We start from the raw sequence: 14482 nt of genomic DNA, 5'->3' as shown, positions 1-14482 counted from the left end.
GCAGAGGGAGCGCATGGCTCTCACAGTCAATGTGTGCAATCAGCTCACACCTTACTTCATGTCTCCTTGTTTTATATGCATGTCATTTTAGTAATACTGGTAGGAAAAATATCCATGGAATGGCAACCTTGCATGTGAGCAATGGTAAACAAAATGTCTCATGGGCTACACATTGAACCCCAATGGGCTGCAGGTTGCCTACCGCTGCATTAGACCTTCATAATCAGAAGGAACTGAAGATGACTGGGGTTGCTTCTCCTTACATATGCTTAAAATGCTTCATGAGGGGAGATGGAGGAAAGTATGAGTGGCTCCACTGAAAGATTTGGAAATTGGCAGCACAGGTGCTGTGATCTACAAGTGGGGCCAAATGAAGTAGAAGCGGGAGACCTGAAGGACAGTCTTGTGTTCTACTATTGCTAAATCCCTAGTAACTAGCATGCCTTAACTAAGACTCAGACTTCAAGATGTATTTGTAAGCCACAGAAATCTGCACCCTTTTATCAAATATGTCATAAAAAGGAAGTAAATTGTTACTTTTGTTTGTGCCAATATTTTCTGGAACCCAAACATGTACAATTAATCAGGCATCTTGTTTCTTCTCTTTGGGTGTTTTCCCTTTATTTGAGTTCTCTACCATGTGGTTATCTTTTGGTGTAATAATCTGCTTTTAACCTTTCAAGGCTGTACAAAAAGGAAAATCATAGGAAGACAGGGGCAGAGGATTATGATAATATTCTTCATTTTGATTTCTTGTGGTCATTTAAAAATTGCAACTATTTCAATCCCGTCTCTGTACCCTAGTCAGACTATGTGTGGCATACTTCCAGAACAACCCATATAAACAATGCAAATAACCAGGTACAGCTCTGTACAATCATGTGTACCGTTGAGTCTAAACATCAATTTGGGCCAGGTCTGTCTACAAACATAACAATTCAGGTGACACACACAGCTATAATTAATCATTAGGAACACTGTTTTTTCTTCTGTTAAATCAAGAATAATTATTGCCTAGATATTCCCAGCAAAATTCACTTAATCAATGAATGGATTTTTAGATAGCAAATTATTTTTAGTGGATACAATTACATAGATCCTCCAGATGGGAAGCTTTCCAAACAAGGTAAAAGAAAGTAAATGCCTCCCTCTGGAAAAAGCCATTGAATTTGGATTTTGAAGCACCACACAATTTTTTACATACAGAAAATGAAAAAAATGCTCTTGCTGTGTGATAGAAATACATTTTAAAGAGAATACCTTACTTCAGACTTGGATTCATAATCAAATAAAGTCCCTCTGATCAGCCATTTTGACAGTTTAACTGAGAGGCTTGCACACAGATGCTGTACTAAGCAATCTGTCAGAACCTACAATATATGCAAAAATGTGTGTACTATTTGTATTATCACAGCAACTAGAAGTCCCCACCTTGGACAGGGACTCCATTATGATAGGTACTGTACAAACACAGAACAAAAAATTGTTCCTTGCAATATAAGGGCCGAATCCTGGGTTTCTAAGTTTCTAGCATTAAGACAAAAAATAGCCACACTTCTTCCAAAGTGCCAACTCCTGCAAGTTTCAGGGAGCACACATGGATGGGACTCTGGAGTAGATCTAAAGAATTATCCCTACAAAGTGGGTATTAGCTGCTCTCAAATCTGTCTCAGAAGTGTCATCTGATATCTGATATACAAAGCACCAAAGGAGTATTTAACCTAACCAAATATAACTCATTCCAGTAGTGTCTGTACATCAGTGAGAAAATGGGGATGGGAAGGTTACTATTAATACATAAGTAAGGCAAGTACAAAACAGATCCTTCTGTTGTTATTGACTCATATTGAACTTTGGTGGGAACTGGAGCTCCAGGTGTTCAAAGGATTAATTGTATCAGTTTACTGAGCCTTAGAAGCATAATCTATTTACTGTGTGAGCTCCTGTAAGTTAGACCTTTAGCTTGTTTAATGGATGACACTCTAGTTGCATGAGGGTGTTTCTAAAAATAATCTATATTCCCACCTCTGGAGTTTCAGTCAGTAACTAGTCAGTAGTTTACTCTTGGGCTACGTCTAGACTGGCATGATTTTCCTCAAATGCTTTTAACGGAAACGTTTTTCCGTTAAAAGCATTTGTGGAAAAGAGCGTCTAGATTGGCACGGACGCTTTTCCATAAAAGCACTTTTTGCGGAAAAGTGTCCGTGCCAATCTAGACGCAGTTTTGTGCAAGAAAGCCCCGATCGCCATTTTCACCATTGGGGCTTTTTTGCACAAAACAGTTTTTAGCTGTCTACACTGGCCCTCCTGCGCAAAAACATTTCTGGAAAAGGGCTTTTGCCCGAACGGGAACGTCAAAGCATTTGCGCAAGAAGCACTGATTTTGGACAGTAGAACATCAGGGCTTTTGCGCAAAATCAAGCAGCCAGTGTAGACAGCTGGCAAGTTCTTGCGCAAAAGCACCTGCTTTTGCGGAAAAACTTGCCAGTCTAGACGCAGCCTTAGAGAGGTAGCATGTTCTGGGGGATAGCCTACAAGCCTGGAAGTCAGGAAAGTTGGGTTTTATTCCCAGTTCTATTACTGGTGTACAGTGTTATTTTGAGCCAGACACTGTCCCTTTCTTTCTCTTCCTTATTTGTGGTTTTCTATTTAGACTGTAATGTTATGGGGGCAAAGGCTACCTTTGGACACTAGTATAATACAAATTAAAAAAATAATAAGCTGGATATTATTGCCTCATATATATTAATACCTTTTAAATGCCTTTTTTATTTAATAGGTTGATGCACATCTGTTGCGTAGAATCTAAATTTAACTTTCAAGGGATGCTATCAAGGCAATTGTTTATGCAGCATATAGTCAAGATATGCAATATATTTTCAGAGGTTGTCATTGAATCAAATTCTGGTGCTTGGATTTTAGGAAGAGTTGGGTAACTTTTATGACCATTAATAAAGTCTGTATCTTAATGCCAGTTAAAACTATAAAGTCACTCAAATCTCACACTTCATAGTACAAGCAGATAAGTCTGAAGGTTTGGAGAAGGAGACACTCGTTGCCTCCACAACTCAGAGCAGCATTACAAAATTGGCCATTATGTGCATTATGGGAGGAGTTAACTTTCCTCCATCAGGCACCTGTCATTCTTGGAGATAGGTTACCTAATTAGATGTACCAAAGGTGCATCCCATTTGGCAACACGTATGAATCTTGTGCTGTCCTCCAGTGTCAGTAATGGGGAACTTACCTACAGAAAGGATCCACAGCTCCTGAGAAGCAGTTGTTTTGTCTCATCATCCTCTTTGTGATGTAGGAGAGTGTTGTAGATGAAGCAGTGAGCATGACCTCCAGGATGTAAGTGTGCTGAGGATCCATAGATAATTACGAGGTATAGTGAAAATTGATTTTTAAAACAATTTTGACAGATGATCTCAATGTTTATTTTTAAGATTTTTTTTCTATTTAAATTTTCACAAGTGAACAAAATTATGCTTTCAAGCCTTTTTTTATATTCATCAATTAAAATTTTCACAACTGAGAAACTACGGGAGAAGTTGACAATAGTGGGCCAAACAATAATTATTTAATCACAGCAGACATTGAGATTAATAAAAATAAAGCTTTAGAACAGCTGAAACACAGATTGTCAACATCACACATGTGATAGGATGTATAAACCCTACACTGGTGAGGAAAAGGTTAAGAAGCAACTCTGGGCCCAGAGCCCCACCCAGCTGCCCCTGCAAGGCATGCTCAGTTCAGTTTGGGGATGGCACAGGGCAGCAGTTTTGTGTTGCAAGCTCTTGCCAAGAAGCTGCTGAGGCCTGATGTGGCTGGACCCAGGCTTCACTGCCAAGCCACCCCAGGCCTTTCTGAGGTAGCCAAGCTACTCCAGGCCTTTCTGTCAAAAAGGGTGAGGTAGGGTTGCCAGATGTCAAGTTTTGAACCAGACAGTCCAGTATTTGAGCTCTCTGTTCGGGAAACAAATTGAGAAAATATAAACGAGACAGTATAAATGTCCGGTATTTTCTAAATAAGATGTAATGTAGATTGTGATGAAATGTCAAGTGTGTCCAGTATTTTTGTTGGAACTATCTGGCAACCCTAGGTTGAGGACAAGATGTGACTACGAGAGGACAGCTTTTGGGAGCTCCAACAGAGAGGACTCCAGGAAGGATTGAGAGGCGAGCTAGGGATACCGACAGAGGAACAGAAGCCAGGGTAGGAAGCAGTCCAGGGAGCAGACATGAGTCCTTGTCAACCTAGGCCACACATTTTGTATTATTGTTTCGTTGGGTTCTGGGTTGGAAACTGATGGGATCCCAGCCACTTCAGGGCAACCCTGCTTCTCCCAGCTGCCATAAGTGGCAGCAGCAGTGGGTGCTAGTTTCCCCCCCCCCCATTTTGTCATAGGTATTTTTAGTAAACATCAGAGATGGATCACAGGGCTTCTGTGAATTTTTGTTTATTGTCCATGACTTGTCTGTGATGTTTAATAAAAATAACTGTTACAAAATCTTAGCATTAGACATGACTATTGACTTCACTTTGGGCTATATAGCCATCGACTTCAGCCACTGGGCAAGGCAGCCCTAGACTCTCTCTACTGGGTGATAGAGTCATTGACTCTTGCCACTGGATGACACATCTATTGACTCTAGCTGCTCTGCAAGGCATCCATTGACTCTTGTCACTGGTCAATGCAACTTTTGACTCCTGTCTTTTGGTGAAACAGCCATCGACTGTTCCCATGGGGTGATGCAGCCACTGACTTTTGCCATTAGGTGAGGTAGCCATCAGCTGTAGCACTAGATGAGGCAGCCATTGACTCTTGTCAATGGGCATTATGGCCGTCTGACTCTAGCTGCACTAGGCAACATAACAGAGGTCCACTGTCAGGCAGTGCTGCTGGGACTAAACCTGAAACTCCCCTGACAAATGGTGGAGAATTCAAGCATCACCCAATTCCTGTTGAAAGAAACATCAGGCTATTGACTAAATGACCCTAAAGAGGCCATGGATACAGAAAAGTTGCTGAAATGGATGCCAGAGAACCAGCAACAGCAGGTAGCCCAACCACAGTAGCAACTAGGGCAAACACTGCAACACATTGGGGCCCAATAACAACAGCAAATGGCCCAACAACAGCTAATTCAGGAGTTGGCATGTTCATACACCCAGTGTTCAGACCTGGAGGAGTCTGCGCAGTGGTGTAGCGAAGAGGTTGGGGAGGACAGTTGCCCCCAGGCGCCACGCTAGGGGAGGCACCAATTTAGTACCCCTCCACTCCCCCTGTCATCCCTCAGCTCGCCTGCTCCTCCTCCACCCACCGCTACTGGCTGGAGCCTCCTCCTTGCCTCTTTGCCCCCAGCACGACCCTCCTCCATCTCTGCTGGTGAGTTAGTGCATGCGGGGGCCTGGCCCGGCCCCAAACTGGAGGGGGTGGGGGAAGATGTGATACAAGATTCCCCCCCCCCCTCCCTCCTATAGTTGGGCTCAGCCATGTGTCATAACACCCTTGCTATGCCTCTGGGCCTACATATGCCTCTGGGGCTTATTATTGTTGCTCTTCTCTGGACTCTGCAATTTGTCCACATTTTTCCTAAATTGTGTTGCACTGAACTGGACACATTACTCCACCTCCGGCCCACGAATGCTGTGTAGAGTGGCACAGTTACTTCCCATGTCTTACATACAATGCTCCTTTTAATACACCCCAGAATGATTAGGGTTTTTTGCAACTGCATCACATTTCTGGCTCATGTTCAATTTGCAATCTACTAAATGCTATGCCCTTTTCAGCAGTATTATCAACTTGCCAATTATTCCCCATTTTGTAGTTGTGCATTTGATTTGTGCTTCCTGAGTGAAGTACTTTGCATTTATCTTTCTTGAATGTCATTTGTTGAATTCAAACCAATTCTCTAATGTGTCAAGTCCCTTTGAATTTTAATCCTGTTCTAAAAAGTGCTTTCAACCCCTCCCAATTTGGTATCATCCAGAGATTTAATAAGGGTCCTTCCATTCCATAATCCAAGTCATTAATGTACCAGCCCATTAATGTACCAGCCCTAAATACAATATCAGTCATAGGAAGAACACATGTGAGTCCCCATTAGATATGCCCTCCCTGTTTGACAGCAAACCTTTGATAACTACTCTTTGGATATAATCCTTCAAACAATAGTGCATCCACCTCATAGTAATTTCATCTAGACCCTATTTTCCTAGTTTGCTTATAAGACTGTCACATAGGTACTGTGCAAATGGTTTACAAATATGTATTAATACTTCATGCTTCTAACACATTTCATCATAGATGCATGCACTTTTAAGGTCAGAAGGGATCATCATAATCTATTCTATTCTGACCTCCTATACATTGCAGGCCACAGAACCTCACCCACCCACTCCTGTAATAGATGCATAACCTTAGGCTGAATTACTAAAGTCCTCAAATCATGATTTAAAGACTTCAAGGTACAGAGAATCCACCATTTATACTAGTTTAAATACAGCAAGTGATGCAGGTCCCATGCTGTAGAGGAAGGCAAACCCCCCCAGTGTCCTTCCCAATCTGACCCAGGGGAAAAAATCCTTCCCAATCCCAAATATGGCAATTAGTTAGACCCTGAGCATGCAGGCAGGACCCACTAGGCAGACATCTGAGAAAGAATTCCCCATAGTAACTCAGAACCCTCCCCATCTAGTGTCCTATCACTGACCTTTGGAGATATTTGCTTCTAGAAGTCACACACCAGCTGTATGCCCTGGCTGGCAGTCTCATTATATCATCTCCTCCATAAATTTACCAAATTCAGACTTGAATCCAGTTAGGTCTCAAAATGCTTTACAAAGGAGAGCAAGTAAAATTTCCCCCATTTTAGAAAATAGAAAAACTGAAAGGAAGGAAAATTAAATGAGAGCAAGGACGAGAGCCCAGAATTTCCCTCCTGACTCCCATGCCTATGCTTATCTACCAGAGCATGCAGCCCTGCTAGTTCACAATTTACAATCCCGGATGTACACATACTGGAAGGAGGCTGATGTGCACAGTTTTTTCACTATGAATCTTAGTATTTAAAGACGTTTGGCAAAGCAGCAAAAATTAGATTGGGAGGGCTGAATAGAATAATCCTGGATGTTAAAGTCTTGATAGAAGCAATCTCATGACAGATCAACATGATGTTGTTCCTTTAAAATTTGAGATTAGTACATAAACCAATATCATGCACTCCTTTGTTCGCCTGACTGTTTTGTTCAATAATGTTTTGTACTTCCCTGTGTTTTTTGGCAAAGGTTCATATCCTCAACCTTGAGTAAACATTAAATTCAATCGAACAGTTCTTGTCATTAAATGTTTTCTGAAGTTCAGTACACACTGAATGTATCTTGAAGCAAGATGATTGGAATCTACAACTCTGACTGAACCAGCCAGTGAAAGGTGCTGCTATACGTACCAAAAATTTATTGCTTCGCTAACAACCATTTTAGATGTTGCAAACTTGATTTTCCTCTTTGTAAACATAATGAAGGACATATCTTGCTTCTGCCTAACTTTATCATCCTTGTGGAAACAGATGGTGCAGGCTTACAAATGTATCTGTGGTATTTTCTCAGTGACTCATACAGCAGAACAACAGGATTCAGACTGTAACAGGCAGCCAACCAAGATGGACGTAACTTTACTTGAGGAGCAATATGACTGTATAAAACAGAAGCAAAAGCAGCAAACACACATTATTGTGTTTAAAACAGGTATGCTTCAGATTCATAGACCAAGACTTACAAATGTAGAGGGGTAAAGGAAACTCATATAACTCTTCATTAACGTAAGATGCATTTGAATGCTTATGCATAGCTTGCAAGGAAAGTACAAAGTAGACTGTTTTCACACGGATGTATTTTTTTGTTTTGTTAGCAAATAAATTATAATAGGAAGCATTGAAACACTTTTCAATGCTTGTTTGAGGTGGTTTTATGTATTTTAAAATAGTTTTATGTAAGTTACATGCAACTCTTGATATTGCATAACTTACATAAGCATTTTCTTAATGCTTCCATATGGTTAACCTAACGATACTGTATTGTCTTGTACCTTTTTGTTCTTTTTGCCTCGTGGAAGTAGTTTCACTTTATATTATTTTGAATATGTGCTCACAGGAAAAACAAATGACATGTGACACTTAGCTGCCACATCACACAGGTTTTGTTACAACCAATATCAGCAATATTTTAATTTTTTATTAGAATACTGTTTGCAAATATTATATTGCTTTGCTTCTTTTCTTTCTAAGCTGATCTGAAGAGCAATGAAACTAAACAAAGTAATTTAAGCTTCTTTAGTTAAATAGTTGAAACATGAGTAGAATAATTGTGATTTAACAGAGTTTGGTGTTTATTTCAAAGGTGAGTGAAGCAGATCTGAACCCTCCAAACCTGTTTCCAAACCAAATTTGGTGTGAGCGTCAAAATAATTTAGTCTATTAGAGTATGTCTACACTACAAAGTTAATTCGAACTAACAGCCGTTAGTTCAAATTAACTTTAATAGGGGCTACACATACAAACCACTAGTTCAAATTTAAATTGAACTAGCGGAGCGCTTAATTCGAACTAGGTAAACCTCATTCTACGAGGAGTAACGCCTAGTTCAAATTAAGGGCTGTGTAGCCACTTAATTCGAACTAGTTGGAGGCTAGACCTTCCCAGGTTGCCCTAGTGGCCACTCTGGGCCAACCCAGGGAAACTCTTCTGTCCCCCTCTCGGCTCCGGAACCCTCACAGGGGCACGGTCTGGCTACAGTGCTTCTGCCAGTTGCAAGCCTACCAGCACCCAGCCAGCAGACCCTGCACCTGGCACAACATGAGCTAGCCATCTGCTGCCACCCAGCCCTCTGCCTCTTCCCAGGACCAGGCTGGCAGATCCCAGGAGCCTGCCCGGGGCTGCAAGAGGTGGGCACCCGCCTGGTCTAGTGCGGAGATCGTGGATCTCATCGAGGTTTGGGGGGAGGCCTCCAACGTCCACAATCTCCACACTAGACACAGGAATGCAGCCATCTAGGACAGAATAGCTGCCAGCCTGGCCACCAAAGGCCCCATGTGAACCCAGGAGCAGGTTTGCATGAAAATCAAGTTGGTCCAGTGAGATCCCCGACCCTGAGCCCTGAGCTTAGAACATAACAATGGTCGTACTGGGTCAGACCAAAGGTCCATCTAGCCCAGTAGCCTGTCTGCCAACAGTGGCCAGCACCAAGTACCCCGGAGGGGATGGACCAAAGACAATGACCAAGTGATTTGTCTCATGCCATCCATGTCCAGCCTTCTACAAACAGAGGCCAGGGACACCGTTCCTACCCCCTGGCTAATAGCACTCCATGGACCCAATCTCCATGAATTTATCTAACTTCTCTTTAAACTCTGTTATAGTTCTAGCCTTCACAGCCTCCTGTGGCAAGGAGTTCCACAGGTTGACTATGTGCTGTGTGAAGAAGAACTTTCGCTTATTAGTTTTAAACCTGCTGCCCAATAATTTCATTTGGTGTCCTCTAGTCCTTATATTATGGGAACTAATGAAGAACTTTTCTTTATTCACCCTCTCCACACCACTCATGCTTTTATAGACCTCTATCATATCCTCCCTCAGTCTCCTCTTTTCTAAGCTGAAAAGTCCCAATCTCTTTAGCCTCTCTTCATATTGGACTTGTTCCAAACCCCTAATCATTTTAGTTGCCCTTTTCTGCACCCTTTCCAAGGCCAAAATATATTTTTTGAGGTGAGGAGACCACATCTGTACACAGCACTGAACATATAGCGTACCATAGTTTTATACTTCCTCTCCTCCTTCTTCCCCTGGCTTCCCCTTTCCAGCTCTCTCCTCCCAGGTTTCCTCCTCCGCTTTCCCACCCACTCTCTTCCCCTCTCCCACCTCCTTTTCCCAGTCTCCCCAGAGGTTAATCCCCCGACCCCCAGTTTTGTTAAATAAAGAGAGTTTCTATTTTTGCCCACACGTGTCCTTTATTTTTTACATCAGGAAGGGGGGCTAGGGAGGGGTAAGTGGAAGGAGGTGAGGGAGGAATGGGGCACGAGCCCCTGATGGGGAGGACTGGGGTGGCTCTGCGGGCTCCTCAGGGTGGAAGCTCTCCTGTAGGGCCTCCTGGAGCCTGAGAGCCCCCCAATTGACCCCCCCCCCCGGATGGCAGCCTGCGGCAAGTGCAGCTGGGCTGATGGCCAAGTGCTGTGATGTGCCGAGTGTGGGCACTCAGGGCACTCCAAGACAGGACTGCTTTGCTGTCCCTCATTGAGTTAGACAAGCAAGCGGGGAACCCTGAGAACTGTCGGTCTGAGGTGGGGGTCGGGTCCCTTTAAGCACAGCCCTCGGCTAGCCTGAGGCAGCAGCTCCACACTCTAAGTCCTAACCTGATGCCCTTCCGGCACTGGTTCCGGCCAGCCTTAACTTCGGTTGAGGGTCCACTCAGTGTGAACATGCTAATTCAAATTAGTTTTTAGGTCTAGATGCACTAATTTGTATTATCTTATTTCAAATTAACTAATTCGAATTAAGTTAGTTAAAATTAGTGCTGTAGTGTAGATATACCCTTACTTACTTTACATTTTCCTGTGGATTTTGCTGCAGTTCTGGATTCTAGCTGGATGCAGAAGTGCCAAAACATTAAATAATAATGTAATTAAATAATATGTAACAGATGCAGTTATTTATCTCTTTTCATCCAAAGGCATTGGAAGATAAATATTTCCATGAAGAGGAAAAGTATACACATATAGACAAATCAATTTATCTAACACTGAACTGCAACTACTTTTGGAGTGAAACACCTCTATTGTTTCACAGAACACAGCAACAATACAAAACAGTTTAGGAGAGGAAGTGAAATGAACTGGATCCAAATGAAATTCCAGAAAGACTTCACATAAATGGAGTGCAATTATCTGAGTTGAAATTTGGCCAGCACACCAAAACACAATCTTCCAGATACATGAAACTTTTGAAAGAATAACATTTGGGAGGGCAGCAAATTTATATTATAGAGGATGGTTACACAGGTGGCTCTGTTTCTTTTTCTCTGAGAGATCCCAGAGAGTAACAGTGGCTATATCTATACTCGCAACGTCTTGTGCGAGAAATATGCAAATGAGGCTAAGTGTGGAATATCACCGAGCCACATTTGCATACCTAATGAGCCATGATTTTTGCAGAAGAGGCTCTTGCACCAGAAGGAGCTGTCTACACTGCCCCTTTTTGTGCAAGAAAAACCCTCTTGCGCAATGCCATAATTCCTGAAAATAATCAGCGTAACGGCATTGCGCAAAAGGGTTTTTCTTGATAAGTCTTGGTACTGGATGGTCACTTCCCGCCTCTGTTTGCTACAGCCCTGATTTGGGGATCTTTAGAACACTTTCTAGATTTATCTTTCTCCCAGGTTTTCAATTTGTGAGTAAGTAAGTCATCTGATAACGTAACAGCCTTCTTCTCCTGTCCTGTGACACACATAATGACACTTCGGTCTCCTCATGATATTCAGGAACAAAAGGTGGCAGGCTTTGAAAATCTTCACTCAGGAAAAATAGGTCAATGAACTCATTATTTATCATAAACTAGGAAATGAAAAGATATTGTTTACTCTGGGAATTAGTCTGGGAGGGGCACCCAAAGTACACTACAGAAGACAGTCATCTACATTAACCATGTGGGCCATGCCTATAGAAAGCTTCTTAAGCTTCTGTGAAATTTAATTAACCTGTGTCACTCAGAAACCTTGAAAAATGTAAAGACCTACAATCATAGTGCTTTTATATTGAAGTGCAAGTATAAAGGCCTAAACAAAAAATACACTTGCAATAAAACCATTATATACAATTGTTGACCCCCAAAAAATATCCATTCAGAGCAAGAAGAGAAAGATTAAAATAACGAATTTACCTTGGAATGGTGGGGAGTATGTAATAAACTGCTAATATATCTTACTACATAACCTCCACAGTTCTGTTAAAAGGCCATTACTGAGTTCTATGGACTATTGCAGCTCCTGAATGTGAGAAAATGGGATGGCATGTCTATCTTCAGAGCAAAAAACTTTATATCCTTTCTCTGTGTTCAGAGAGCAGACCTTTTAAAAGAAGAATTTTGAAAAAAATCAGAGGGCTTTGTTGCTGTTTTGAGTGCTGCCATTGAAAGACATGGATCTGACACACCTCAAGTAGTTCACTGTAAAGACCGCTACACCAAAGGAAAACCAATTTCAGTATTTGTAACAACACAATCCTATTCACTTTTGACAACACTGCTTTGATTTCAAATCCAAGGCTGACAGGTTTCATTGCACTATCTAGCCCTATGAACTATTTTAAATGACTGGATCCTTTTATGTCAAAATATAATCTACTGTGTTCTGTCCCTAACATTTCTATTTTAATAACCTTCAGACTACCTTCCCCAGCTGGCCCATTGCTGGCGGCTGCGCGGGGCTTCCCCCGCCTCCCTGCAAAGTGGCGGAGGGTTTGCCACTCACCGCGCCGTTCCCCGCTGATTCCCCCTCGCCGGACACCTTGCCCCCTCTCCTCTGCCCCTGCTTGCAGGCCCCCCCCCTCACTGGATGCAGTGCAGGTCCCGGCAGACCTGTCACGGGGCAAACTCCCAGCCCAATCCCCCTCCCCTCTTCTCCCCTTCCCTTCCACAGAGCCAAACACCTCCTCTCTCTACTGTAACCCCGTCCTCTTTCTCCCCCAACCTTATGTCCCGGTCCCAACAGACACCACCGCTTGAAACGCAACCCCCATCTTTTCCATTATTTTCAATGGGAAAATTGACCCCACTTAACACAATCATTTTCTGAAACATATCTATAATGTTAAATGAGGAATTACTGTAGTAGTAGTTACATAACACTTCAAATATTTATTAATGTTTCCTCATAACACCTCTCTGAGATTAGCTAATAAATATTATTCTCTATTTTATAAATAAGAAAATTGAGACACTGATGTTCCGTGATTGGCCCATGGCTTCAGTCAGCAGCAGACATGAACAGAACTCATTCCCTGGTCCCTGGCTGACCATATCATTTTGCTTTAAATGAAACACTGGCAGATCCTACCCTTTGTCCCTGTCAGCCGATGGTTGGTGCAGAGAGAGAGAGAGAGAGAGAGAGAGAGAGAGAGAGTGTGTGTGTGTGTGTGTGTGTGTGTGTGTGTGTGTGTGTGTGTTACACCCACGTCTTCAACTGCTGGGACACAAGGTCCTGTCGCAGCGTGCAGCCTAGAGAGGCTGACGGGCGCCTCGAGTTTAATGTCCGTGTCTTTAACCTCTAGGACCAGGTTCCTTCACAGTGGGCAGCCAACAGGCTGACGCCCCAGAATTTACAGGGAGAACTTATTACACCTCAGATTTTGACTGCTAGGATACATGATCCCTTCACAGTGGGCAGCCTAAGGAAGGCTGAGAGATGCCCCTACAGATCTGTCCTCTGGAAACGACACGATTCAAATGCCCAGCTCTGCCTGTATCTGTCCCTTATGACCGGCTGGAGTTCTTTTAAATTGTGTTTGGTTCTGTTACAGCAACTAAAGGAGTCACGTTAAAGCTTAAACAGTTACAGGTTTATTAAAGAAGCTTATAAATCATATTGTTACAATGGCTATTGCTCTATTTCTTAACTGCTAGCAAATATAAATTTTAAAAATGGTTACAAAGAAAATAAAGATAGAAAATAGAAATAATGGTATCAAGTAACAGCTTAATCTTTAAAGAGCTCTAAATGTATGTGTACACTTAAGACAAAAGACACATTCAGGTACAATTTTTACCCCCTTCTGTGCCTCTCGACTCCAGTGTATCAGGCCAGGGCCGGTCCCTCAATTCCTAGGAAAGACGAATATGAGGTGGGCGTCCCCGTGGAACCTCGGGAGGTCAATCACCTAACCCGACCAGCAGATATATGGTAGATTGACGCTCAGAGTAAGTGTGCTGCTGAACCCATTTTTATACCCATAGGGGCCCGTATCCTCTTTTTTATTTAAGATGCCTAATTGTGTTGGTTCGTCTTTGTGACGCCAGTTCTTACAAGGGAGTTTCAACTTGATTTACACTTGCAAAAGAAATAACTAAATTGTGAGTACTGGACATTCTTTACTGGGCGAGAAATTTCTCCCCCTGGACAAGTGTGTGTTCGTATCAATAAAGGTTTCAGTCAAGGGCACTCCTTGGCAGCCTTTTGGTCAGCAATTGGCGTATCTCTGTTTACAGCAATCCAGGGTCACAGCAGCCAGCATATCTGGGCCTTCTGTCAAGGCTTCAAATACTATGCTGATCTTACTGCTCTCTCTATGCTCTGTGTGCTCCAGGCAAGCAAAGATGGATGTTACGGGGGCGGGGGGCGGGGGCGGGGGGGTCCTGTCTGGCTACAGTCCCCTGTGCAATATCATTAAATTTGATGATGTGTAGGAGTAAAGTTAGGACAGAAAATG

At 42.6% G+C, this 14482-nt stretch overlaps 1 protein-coding gene across 7 annotated transcripts in view; it reads left to right on the top strand.

Moving 5' to 3' along the window:
* The window catches only part of C2H9orf152 (chromosome 2 C9orf152 homolog), a 28834-nt gene that overhangs the window by 11468 nt on the left and 2884 nt on the right, over positions 1-14482 (top strand). For 3 of the 7 annotated variants that reach the window (XM_075922830.1, XM_075922829.1, XM_075922831.1), the window contains one exon: positions 7621-7758. In XM_075922830.1, the coding sequence (XP_075778945.1) occupies positions 7674-7758 (85 nt within the window). In that variant the 5' untranslated portion in view covers positions 7621-7673. Of the gene's footprint in view, positions 1-4202; positions 4222-7352; positions 7445-7514; positions 7759-13847; positions 13974-14482 lie in introns of those variants that run through there. The other 4 variants (XM_075922833.1, XM_075922832.1, XR_012902129.1 and 1 more) reach the window with 4 other exon arrangements.

This window comes from Pelodiscus sinensis, chromosome 2, assembly GCF_049634645.1.
Source record: "Pelodiscus sinensis isolate JC-2024 chromosome 2, ASM4963464v1, whole genome shotgun sequence".
Taxonomy (NCBI): Eukaryota; Metazoa; Chordata; order Testudines; family Trionychidae; genus Pelodiscus; species Pelodiscus sinensis.
Note: the sequence above shows the minus strand (reverse complement) of the source record. Positions and strands in the feature narration are given on the sequence as shown.